The 12,066-nt window shown below is 38.5% G+C and overlaps 1 protein-coding gene across 5 annotated transcripts in view; it reads left to right on the top strand.

The window, feature by feature from the left end:
• The first annotated feature begins 941 nt into the window (after nucleotides 1-941).
• Nucleotides 942-12,066, top strand: part of LOC763475 (coiled-coil and C2 domain-containing protein 1-like) — a 35,509-nt gene continuing 24,384 nt past the window's right edge. For 4 of the 5 annotated variants that reach the window (XM_030996235.1, XM_030996234.1, XM_030996238.1 and 1 more), the window contains exons 1-9: nucleotides 942-1,168; nucleotides 3,164-3,344; nucleotides 4,010-4,110; nucleotides 5,016-5,234; nucleotides 5,625-5,753; nucleotides 6,961-7,186; nucleotides 8,017-8,132; nucleotides 8,745-8,826; nucleotides 10,208-10,464. In XM_030996235.1, coding sequence (XP_030852095.1) covers nucleotides 1,106-1,168; nucleotides 3,164-3,344; nucleotides 4,010-4,110; nucleotides 5,016-5,234; nucleotides 5,625-5,753; nucleotides 6,961-7,186; nucleotides 8,017-8,132; nucleotides 8,745-8,826; nucleotides 10,208-10,464 — 1,374 coding nt within the window. In that variant the 5' untranslated portion in view covers nucleotides 942-1,105. The remainder of the gene's footprint in view (nucleotides 1,169-3,163; nucleotides 3,345-4,009; nucleotides 4,111-5,015; nucleotides 5,235-5,624; nucleotides 5,754-6,960; nucleotides 7,187-8,016; nucleotides 8,133-8,744; nucleotides 8,827-10,207; nucleotides 10,465-12,066) is intronic. The other variant, XM_030996236.1, reaches the window with a different exon arrangement.

Below are 12,066 nucleotides of genomic sequence, written 5' to 3'. Positions count from 1 at the left end.
GTCACCTTTCTTAGGTCAGCCATGGGGGTAATTTTTTTTTTTTTTTTAATTTTTAATTTTTTAATAATAAATAAAAATAAAATAAAAAAAAAACATCCAAGGGGGGGGGGGGGGGAGGGGGGGGGGGGTTTAGGGATTTGTTAGGGGGGTTTACACACATAAAAATACCAAAGGGGGGGGGGGGGGTTTAACCCCCCAAACACCCCCCTGCGTACGCGCCTGTTTGGAGCTACATGCAGAATGACCACTCAGCCCAGCTGTACACAGGCGGGATAGAGCGTCGATGTGGCTCTACTTCATCTATAAATTAGATGTCTACAACCCACTCATTTTATGAGCACCTTATTATTTTGTTTTTTGAACTTTGCATCAGTTGTGATGTTTGTTGACAGTTTGCGATGCCACGGAAATCTGGACGTATATACCAATTGGTCCTGTCTAGTACCACCTTAGATGTAGATGAAATCAAATCAAATCAGATCAACAACAAAAAATGTAAAATCTCATATTCTTTTACCTTTTCCTTCACCTCTCCCCTCGCTCTCAGCTTTTTTAAAATATTGTTTTTTAATTCCATTTGATTCGGGGGGGGGGGGGCACGTCCACCCACCCCCTCCCCCTCAACCGAAGGCACACCTCCCAACCCAGTACCCATAGACCATGGTTCTGTACCCCACCCAATTCGATGACCCCACCCTGGCGTTTTATTTTACTTAGTCTTTTTCAAGTCCATGTGAAATTACACTGTATTGTGATTCAAGAATGGACTGTTTAAAAGAAATACTTAAAACAATTTTTTGAATTTAAAGCCATTTAAATATTCAATAAAACTTTTGAAAAATGATGAGTTGTTCTCATTTTACATTTTATATGTTTAAAATGTATAGTGATATTAATAATAAACATCTGGCATTGCTCAAAGACTAGAGTGGGAAGGGCATTTTGCATTGCTTATTATTTGGGAGTCGGTAATGCGTATAAATAGACTGAAATTTGTCATGCAGATTTGCCGACAACGACAACAATTTATTAATTCCTGATGTACGCAGTATTTCTACATTGTTGACGCATTTTATCATCATATTAGATTTAATATCCCTGCATCATGTTCGGAAGAGGGAAGAAAAGTAATAACGCACCGCCAAAATCGGATCAAGTTCGAAAAACGGTATGTTTACACAGAAACGAATGTGTCGAGACTGTCTGTGAGTGTGAGTGAGTGTGAGTCTGAAAATGTATGCAAAGTCTACGTCTAACTGTTAGCTCTGCAACTTGATACCTGGGTGGACTCGACTGCATTATGATAAGCCTTAAACTTAGAGAGAAGGCCACGTTCTGGGAAGAGGTGAAACGTAATTTGTGAGCATTGTCATTGATTGTTATGTGTGGAAGAACATCAGTAGACCTATACTATAGTAGGCACATTCATGGGGCACTAGAGGGCGCTTCGCTCGCGTACGACAATCTGAATGGCCTTGCTGCGGTGGGTCGGCAATAATCAGCCCAAAACTTGGATATGGGAGGTTGGAAGGATATATCTTTTTTATAATGTTATCCGGTCTTACCCTTAACCATCCTTGTTTAATCTATGTAGAAATAACATGCGAGTGTGATAAGAGAAACATCGGGCCCATTACTGAAGTAACTTTTTAAATATTAGCCTAGAAATGACCACCAAACGGAAAAAATTGACAATTTTTTCCTGACAAATCTTCATAAAATCTGAGTTATAAACAAGTCACATACACTAATACAAATACGATTTTCTGAAAATTCAGGTATGATTTATTAAGTTTCTTTCAAGTATATTTCTGCGCATTGCAGCGCCAATATTCTACACTGCTTCAAAATCACACTTGAATTTTTTTTTTGCAACAAATTTGATACGAGGTCCGCGAGTGTTCCCGTTCCTTGCGTGTTGAAAGTTTGGTAATACATAGTTTGCATTGACTCGCGCACGAAAAAATGGTCGAAAACAAAATGTCAAATGAAGAAATAAACAAGCTTTTGTATAGTTATAAGAGTTCTACCGAGGTTTCTTTGTCGATTCAATTGATTATATAGTCTCAATTAGAATTCAGAATTATCTCACTGAAAAGTTAAGAAAACCGACGATGTTCTCGATCTTAGTTATTTTCATTTTGCCAGCAGCCGATCTAGCGTTGTTTGGGCAAAAAGCTAGGCCGCTGCCTTCCCACGCGAACCCTTCCGAGTCCCGCTAAAATGGCGCTCTGCGGAGCTCCGAAGCTGCGTTGGTATTGCTGCAAACTCTCAGCCGGCTAGCTCCCCACGAAGGACCATTCGCGGTATGGCGAGAGTGTGTGTGTGTGAAGTTTGATTTTGGATTCGAGAACGCACGTAATGCAACCGTGCGCGTCATTTTCAGCTGTCGAATGTATACGACCAATTTTACATGTACGATTTTTAGTACAGATACTTGGTCAGTTTTCTTCTTATATCTTTGGTTTTACAACATTTAAAAATATAATTTCTTCAAATTTGCTCCTGACTCGGTTCAGACTAATTGTCTGATGTGTTTTCAAGTCAATTTTTTTTAATATATTTTTTTGCATGAATTTGCCTAACATCAGATAAAAAATGTTTCCTGAAAAGCATGGCTCTTCAACTAAGTTCAAATTATGCCTTCGTGTTCTAAATGTGGCGTGTAAATTAACAATAACAACATAATTGGAATCCCGAAAGGCCAAATCTGCAAATCAAATGGGTGACTGTCTCCCAAATAGGCTTAATCTTCAGTCAAGTTCAATGACAGTTTCTCAAATAGGACAGGAGATAGTTTCCCATATTTTACAGCACATCCCATAATTAGGTAAAAATAAGGGTATGTCTTTTTGAAGCGGCTATGATGATGATGGAGACACTCATGTACTTTCATACTTTCACTACATGTGCTTCATTTCGTCACTATGGTCACACGCATAGGTGTTCTCATTCCCGCTCCATGGACTCTACACATAACTTGCGTGTGATGGAATGAAGCACGCCTTGTGGGAAAGTGCACTAGCAGTCTCGCACTGATGATGGATGTAAATCTAGCTCATTTAACCCAAAACATTCAAAATAGAATTGATAGATTAAAAAACATCTCATAATTCTTTGTGAGTTTTAACACAAATTTAAACTTGACCTGTCCATCATGCAGAACACAGACATGTTTGGCATGCCTGACCTATCGGCCTATGCTGTCAATGCTGAGGTGGGTGTGTCCGATGAGGCCCTGGAGGCCGAGCTAGCCGCCCTGCTCGAAGAGGAAGATGACGACGCCCCTCAGATCACCCGGCAACGAAGACCAGCTCCAGCTCCAGCCAAGCAGAATAAGACAGGTATAAATCTCAGACTGAAGTGACTACACTGGTACCCATTTCACAAAGCATTTTTTTCAATGAAAAATGACAAAAATCAGTGACAAATCTTCTGATAAGCAAGGATTTCACTAGCTTATAACAAAAAACTATCATTTGTCACTGTTTCACAAAATTTTATAAAAAAGGGTACCAGTCACTAAAATTGTTTTGCTCTGTATGTTAGAAGACTCTAGTTCCTTGTTGTAATACTATATTAACAAATATGTGAGCTTGAATATTACATCTGTAAAGATTTTTGCAAGTTTAAGGTTTTTTTATTTTTGCAAGCGTTCGCGCATAGTGCGAGTCTTGCATCTGGTGTTGTGAAGACGCACCGGACAAATAGCAGGATATTTTGCCAAATAGTGGGATATTTTGCAAACTATCCCAAGATATCTTGGGATGACAGTCCCGGCCAAATATCCCGCTAATTGCAACTTCAGGCTGATGAAGACGCAAATTAGCTGGATAGTTTGTGATCGGGATAGTTCAAATAGCGGGATATTTGGCAATCTCAGGCTAGTGAAACCAGGCCTATTATGTATTCTTATCATCACTTGAACTCTACATTTGAACTCTAGACTACTATTTATTTGAATATAGTGAGTTTTGCATCCATGATTTATAATGCTCTTCTTTTCTAGTTGATGCTATCAAACACATTGATGCAATGGCTGCCGAAGCAATGAAGGACATTGATGATGATGATCTCGATGACGATGACGAAGATGAGGATCTCCTACTTGTAAGTGAGAAGCATCAAATATGGTTCGATACAATATCCAAGATTTAATGGTTTAGCACAACAGGGGGGTGTTTCACAAAGACCCTAAGTCAAATTAACTCTAAGTTGGACTTAAAGGTTATGGAGAACCATTTGTAGCCTTGAATGAAACATATTAAAAAGCAAAAAAGTATTTTAGACTCTTTACCAATTCCACATCAAGAAACTGAAATCTCTGTGATCATAGAATAAATGAATGATTTGAATCAACATTTTATGCCTTTTAAAATAACTTTTAAAAAATAATTTAATAGATGCCAGCGGCTTTCCATAATTGATAAGTCTAACTTAGAGATAAATTCAACTTAGGATCTTTGTGAAACACCCCCCAGTTGTTGATTCATAGCCATGAAGATCTACATTTGTAAAGAGACACGAGTAGAGAGAGAGCATATAATTCTCCAGACAGTGTGTCGATTTATGTTGTGCTGCTATGTTGTGTTTGATACCAGGGCCCCATTGCATAAAAGCTCACCATTGATGGTAACTTTGCCATCAATGGTAACTGCTATGGAAACCTTGATTTTGATTGACTGTTGTTCCCTGTTACCATGGTAGTTCCCATTGATTGCAAATTTACCATCAATGGTCAGTTTTATGCAACGGGCCCTGAATTTTTCTCAGTGGAAGTTAGCTTTAAGATCTGTAAATTTTAAACAAGTCCCAAATCAGTGCCGTTTTGCAGCTATTCTTCATAGTTTCTGCCATTGTTGATGTTTTTTGATGCACTAGATACATCTGGTTTTAAGAGGAAATGCCAGTTTTGCTGATTTGAGGATGAAAGCCTGATCAATTTACTCTTTTAAAAATTCTGTCTTGAATGGATTGGCTCTTGATGGCATATTTCTTTGTTCCAATGTATGCAGGCTGAGCTTGAGGACATCACACAGGAATCGTCAGAAACCCTCACTCCTCCTGTCCCAAGTCCAAAGATGGCAACTAGACCTAGCCCTAAGCCCAGCCCTGCTCCAGAGTCTAGTCCCGCCCCAGGGCTGAGGCCAGGACCATCCAGTGTGAACAGAAGTCCCTCGCCAGCTAGAAAACCAGGTCCTGGTACTGCAGCACCAAGTCCATCCCAAACACAGGTACAGTATGATACCTGCCTGTGATGCAGGTCTTTACATTATTTAACCCTTTGCTTACGGGAACCTGGTGGTCCCTGTGTTAAGCCTATGGGACAAATGAAAGTCAGTAGCCAACGGGGTAAAAGGCAATCCAACCTTTGTCAATCCAACCTTTGTAATGAATTCATTTTTGCAAAAGCAAACACAATGAGGGAAAGGTTGACATAAATCGGACCAATGGTAAGAAAGTTGAAATATGAAATCACTATGTTTGTGCAAATCACAAATTGGCAATTTAGTCACACACCGTCTCCTTCTTCATATTGGGGAATAAAGTGAAAGCAGATTGTTCCAGAGTTCACTTTATTTCATGAACTTGTACCTTCTTTTGACGTTGTCTCTTGCAATTAGAAACCCTCGGAACCAGCTGATATGAACACCCTGCTCCAGCAACGTGCCCAATCGTACCAGCAGGCCATTGTCGCAGCAGAGGCAGCTGGGGAGGGGTCAAAGGTCAGGAGATACAAACGTCAACTCAAGGTGAGTAAGCTGTGTTTACCCACTAAACAGGGGGTGTTTCACAAATACTAAGATTGACTTTAAGTTGGACTTAACTATGGCAGGCAGTTCATGCCACTGTTTCCTCTCACTATATACCGGCATTGATCTCTCAAGGGACGTACAAATCATGGTCACAAATCTACAGAATTTACATTTTTTGATAATTCATTATTAAAGGAAAAGATAAAATCTAAAGATCATAATGGTGAGAGGAAATAGTGGCATGAACTGCCTGTGGTATTTAAGTCCAACTTAAAGCTGATCTTAGTCTTTGTGAAACACTCCTCATGATAAATAGTTCCAGTGAGAACAATACAGAGGGGTAGTGAGCTATTTAGCTGTGGAAAGCTTGAAAAGTACTCTGGAAAGGTATTCTGAAAACTACATGTGTGTTGTATTTTGTGTTTAATAGTGAAAATATGTTAATTGTCAAAACAATTGGAATTTATCTACATTTTAACTTTTGTGCAAAGCTGGCTATGTATACATGAAGTTAAGAGAGGCAGTAGTATAAGTCCCGAATTCAGAATACAGTCCCTCGAAACTGATTTTAAAAAATGAAATACATACCGTAATTAACGGTGTATTAACCGCACCTTTTTGCCGCCGAAAAAATTCAAAGTCGGGGGTGCGGTTTATACACGGCAATGTCTCCCAGCTCAGTAATCGGTGTGTTGACTCACCACTCGGAAACTAGAACAACACTCAAATTTGTCTGTCATCTTGGTTTGAAAGTAATCTTTCTGATAGATTTCAATATGTAGTTGATAAAAATAATTCCTTCAATTTTTCTTCTATTACATGGCGTACCACAAGGTTCTATCCTAGGTCCTCTACTGTTTTTTTTTTATTTTTTTATTTTTTTTTTAAGGGCGAAAAAGAGGGGTGCGGTTAATACACGAGGGCGGTTTATACAACGTTAATTACGGTATATGATTGTGTGGAAATTTCAGTCTTAATACTGCAAATCCAAAAGGGCACCCTTCGGCAAGACATTTCAAGTGTTATTCTACTCTTTAAATATTGCTTGCTACTCTCAACCCAAGTGAACTAAATAGGTACACGGTAGGAAGATTTTCCAAGAATATTTGTTATTATCTGTGGGAACCGGGTCCTGTATTAAGTAAACTTTTTTAATGAAATGAGGGAGTTCTTGATCTATTATCTTTCTTTTCAACCTCTGAAGACCTTGACAGATATGCTGAGGAAAGTCAAACTGGGTAAACCTGTTGATAAGGAGGAGATTTCCCCTGATGTCTTTGTACCTAAACCAGCAGCTGATGAACAACCTCCTCCCCAGCAGCAGCAGCAGCATCAACCAGTGCCTGCACCTAGGGCACCAGCAGTGACACAGCCAACCTCTCCCCCAGCAATAGTAGAGCGACCAGATCCTGCACAAAGCAAAAGTACAGGTAAATTCAATATGGGAAAGGGTTAGTGTAACATCTGTTGTGCTAGCCATGGCTTAAAGAGAAGGTTGAGTTCTGGGGAGAGGTGAAAAATAATTTGTGAGCGCTTTCATTGTTATCATGCAAGTGTGGAAGAACATCAGAGAAAAAAATGTTCCCTGAAAAGCATGGCTCTTCAAATGCCTTCATATTCTAAATATGACATGTAACAGCTTAATAATGAGGACCTCATTTTTATGCCACATGTTTGTGTAGTCCCTTATACATCCTTCTGTGTACAGTGCTTGTTACTTTTACCATTACACGGTCACATTTCTTATCATTTTGATGATTCCAGAACCTTGCAGTACACACTAATACTTCTATGCTACATGATCAACCTTTTCTGATCGATTCCACACCTTTTCTTTCACAATGCAATCGCATGACCAGAACTCAATTTTATCTTTAAAGTTCTGAATCAAATAGTAATTGAGATAAAAACTCTTGTTGTTTGAATAAGTACAACGACCAGATACTGAAATGAATATTCCACTTTGATATATAGAGAATAACAACCTAAACAGCAGCATAGGATAAGCCGTTCGTAGATACAGTCTGTACATGAGCAGACGAAAGTCATTTGTACCAAATTTGTAAAAGGCATAGAGATTGAATACTGGATAGGTGCTCATGAAAGTCATTAGAATAATGCAGACATTTAAAATGTGCAACTTGTCCACCCAAAGGGGGCGCTATAGGGGCTTACAATAAACAGAGTAATGACAAAAAAATGTTCTCTCTGTAAATTAAGATAGTAATTTAATGTCATCATTCTTATATTTTGTGACCAGATGCTGATCAATTGAAGTTACTGAGTGTGAAGAGAGATCAATACAAAATGGCGGCCCTCCTTGCCAAGAGGTCAGGTGACATAAAGACTGCTGCCGAACATCTCAAGGTTGCTAAGGTGAGGAATATTAAAATGAGAATCATTAAACTTGTCCATACTGTTAGTGGAAAATCCTGGCCGAAATGATCATTTATAGTGCTTTCTAACTTCTTGTTTGTTAAAAATGTGGCTTAATTTTTCTCCCTGAAACTGGAACGCTACCCTCATGGCAAAGTTTAATTAAACATTGAACAGCAAGCAAAGATCTAACTGTTCAAATTTCATTCATTTCAAGAATGCTGCTTTGTATATGAAACAATATTTTTGAGCCCCAAAATAGAGTGTAATTATTTAGGTGTTCATCATCTATCAAAAATACAGTTGAGGTTCAGGGATTTCCAGCTACAATAAAAAAAATCTCAGAAAATCTGGAAAAGGATTTCCTGTTTTTTCCAGTCATGAAATAGTTTTGTTTCGACTATGGTTACATAATTTTTTTAAGAAATTTTGAACCAAAATACAAATACATTTCAGTTGAAATTATTATCCTGGTATCTTGAAATTCCATTTGTGAAGTCAGAGAATTTTCTTATCATGGAATACTGGTAACCCTGGGTAGTTGCTAATTAAATGCCAGTCTTGAAGTAACTTAAATTAGGATGTACCACTCTTTTTACTTCTTTTCCGCAGCAATTTGATGCAGTTATCAATGCACTGGAAGCGGGTCAGCAGGTTGACCTCAGTGGGATGCCCGGTCCCCCTCCACAACCAGGTAATCATCAAACGTAATTTAAATTATTATCTATATAAGGCTTCCAAGTGGTACAGTAAATCAGTGTATCCAATTTCTTTAGCGCAGTACCCGGATGACTGACCAATATTGCTTCCGTATTGCTCAGTCATCCAGGAACTTCAACTATCGATATCAATATAGACATCGATATCACACAAAAACCATATTTATCGAGGTAAGTCAAATTTTGTTATTTCGCTAGTCAGCCTGATATAGGTAATAATAACATTATATGGCTTTGTTTTTGTGTGATACAAGAATATAGTGTCATAGCTCGAGCATTATATTCTTGTATCACACTCAAAGCCATCCAATATCATAGAAATTCTTCAGAGAAGATTGAATACTTGTAAAAATGGAAAAGAATTTGTGAAATTTCTCATTTTGTGTACGTCAGTTTAGACGAATTTCAGAGTTGGACGCCTCCTGAACAGGATTGCTTTACAAATGCCCTCATGTTTGAAATATGACAAGAAATCGATGAAAATTTTGAAACAAAAATTCAAACAACACGTGTGTGTAGTCCCATATACCAACATATGAGAGCAGTGCTATGTGATTTTCCATAGGATCAAGTCATTTTTAATTTTGATCATTCCAAAACTGCACAGTATAAAGCAATTCTTATGTTCCACATAATCAATCTTTCCCAATTGCGTACAGACAGTTTCTTTCTTAAAGGTAAAGACCAGTTATGGTCATGCGATTGCATTGTGAAAGAAACATTGTGGAACCGATCAGAAAAGGTTGATCATCTAGCATCTAGCATCTGCAAGGTTCTGGAATCCTCAAAATGATAAGAAATTTGGCCCATTCTTCGTAAAGTTACAAGCACTATACACAAAAAGATGTATATGGGACTTCCTATATCTCTCACAGACCATGAGAGAAACAAATTTACCAAATATATGAATTAGTAGGCGGTTTCCCGGCAAATTTGTTATCATCAAGTATTAGTCAAAACATATTCTTTCACATGATTGGTAATGAGAGCTTTCATTTCATTTTTTGAAATTGGGGCGTTTCCAATACTGGTCTTTACCTTTAAAGATAAGCTTGAGTTCTGGTAATGATAGAAAATAAATTCTCACAGAATCCAACAAAACTTACAGTGAATGTTCAAGATTACAAATAAATGACGTGTGCCCAACGATTTTGGTAGAAAATGTATAGGGGCTGTGTAATGAGCATTATACTGAAATCAAGGTAAGTAGGCCCGACACCAGTCCCAAGACAAATGTATTTGTTGACATTATGTATATGTAGGGAAGAACTTATCCTTGCTTTCTTCTTTCTGACATTCCCCATGCTTTTTATGATCATCAAGCATCAACTAATTGATCCTTTGTATCCACATCAGCAGCGGCAGCTCCTAGGCAACCTCCTGCTCCACATCCGACTCGAGCTCCTGCACCCACAGCTCCTGCACCCACAGCTCCTGGTCAAGCTCCTGTTCCTGGTCCAGGTCCATCGGCAAGCTCAGACCAGGGCTATCCCAGTCCCAAGACGGACCTTGAGGCTCTGCTTCAGAGACGAGAGAAGTATAAGAGCATGGTGGACAAGGCAAAGGAAGAGAATAACGACTCTAAGGCTCGCAGGATTGGACGCATTGTTAAGGTTTGTAAAAGCTAAAATTTATTGGCTTTGATTGGCTTTTCTCCTCCTTCAATTTGGAGGATTGCCCGCATTTTCTGGGTTTTAGTACAGGAGCTAGGGGGGGTCAACCTAGCTGGGAAGGAAACCAATTTTCATGTGCACAGATGTGAAGATCACATAGCTCCACATAACAAATTGACAGTCTGGCATGTTCTAAGTGGTGGGTGTGGCCAGGGGGACGCCCCCCACCAAAAAAGTGGCCCTTTTGACGACAAAATAGTATTTTGTAAATAACATTTTAAGGAAACCTTGAACCACTATGGGTTTTGTGTCATATGAAAGAGAGTTAAATTATCTACATTTTGAAACCAATTTCAAAGAATTTGGGATTAATTAAAATCGCAAATTTAAGTAAAAAACATGATTTTTGTGATTTTTTTCAAAAAATTGAATTTTATCAAAAAACATTATTTTCCATAAATCAAAATCGGAAAATTGATTTTTTTAAAAACTTTCCAGGAATTTGCTTACGTTCAACGACAATAACCTATGCGAAGGAGAGGTTTATATATTGTTTCAATAAAAAGTTATACCAATCCAAAGTTATGGATTTGATTTCCACAAAAACAACATTTTGCCCACATGTGTATAAACTGTATGCATATACGTGCATTAGTGTATTAAGGACCTGTTTGGTGTGTTTACATCAAGTTTTAAAGATAACTTTGAACTAAAACCTCTAATCACCATGTATTTGGCGTCAAAAGATGGATAATTAAAACTCTTCATTCTGATAACAATTTTAATGAGTGATAAAGTGTTTGAAATATAAATTTTGAGCCAAAAAGGTGCTTTATTGTAGATATTCCTCTGGTTTTGGCCAGTATATCGGTATATTAACTAGACAAGTGATTGGACATTTAGTAGTGCAGAAAGTTCAAAGGATTTAGAGCGCTGAGTGCAATTGATCAGTTCTTCTCCTGTACTCTGGGATGTTTCAGGAATGTGGACATTGGCAGTTCCCTCTCCCCCCCCCCCCCCCCCCCCCCACCACCCCCACCCCGCCCCCTTTCAGTCGCTTGTCATAATCTTGCCCAAAAGTTAGTGCATCGATCAACATGAATATAATATAATATAATATCGCCATGTTTGGTTAAATGGCTTATTTTGCCTGACTACAAACACGTGTATGCTTGTTAGCACCCAATACTCTGCACAATCCCTATTGTGATAAAGTAATTCAGTACAAACATTGAAGGAACATTATGAAACTACTTGATTCGATTGAATCTCAGTTTTTGTCTTTGTGTGTTTCAAAGAGAAAGTTTCACAACTACTATTGAGATCAATTTGAAATAAAAGGAGGAAATAAAAGGGGAAAATATCAAAGGTATCAAAATATGCTCATCTGACCGTAATTAAATGCCTAAAACCCCTTGACTTCCGGTGGCTCTGCCCCCTGGACCCCATCTAGGACCCTAAGGCGGACGGCTGGATGCTATTCTGACGGTAATTTAATGCTTAAATCCCCTGAGCTTCCGGGGGCTCTGCCCCTGGACCCCACGCCAATTTATGACCTGCCAGTGTCACAAATATGGTAAAAATATGCTTATCTGACGATAA

The sequence above is a fragment of the Strongylocentrotus purpuratus genome, unplaced genomic scaffold (genome assembly GCF_000002235.5).
Source record: "Strongylocentrotus purpuratus isolate Spur 01 unplaced genomic scaffold, Spur_5.0 spur5_scaffold_3, whole genome shotgun sequence".
NCBI classification, from domain to species: domain Eukaryota; kingdom Metazoa; phylum Echinodermata; class Echinoidea; order Camarodonta; family Strongylocentrotidae; genus Strongylocentrotus; species Strongylocentrotus purpuratus.
Note: the sequence above shows the minus strand (reverse complement) of the source record. Positions and strands in the feature narration are given on the sequence as shown.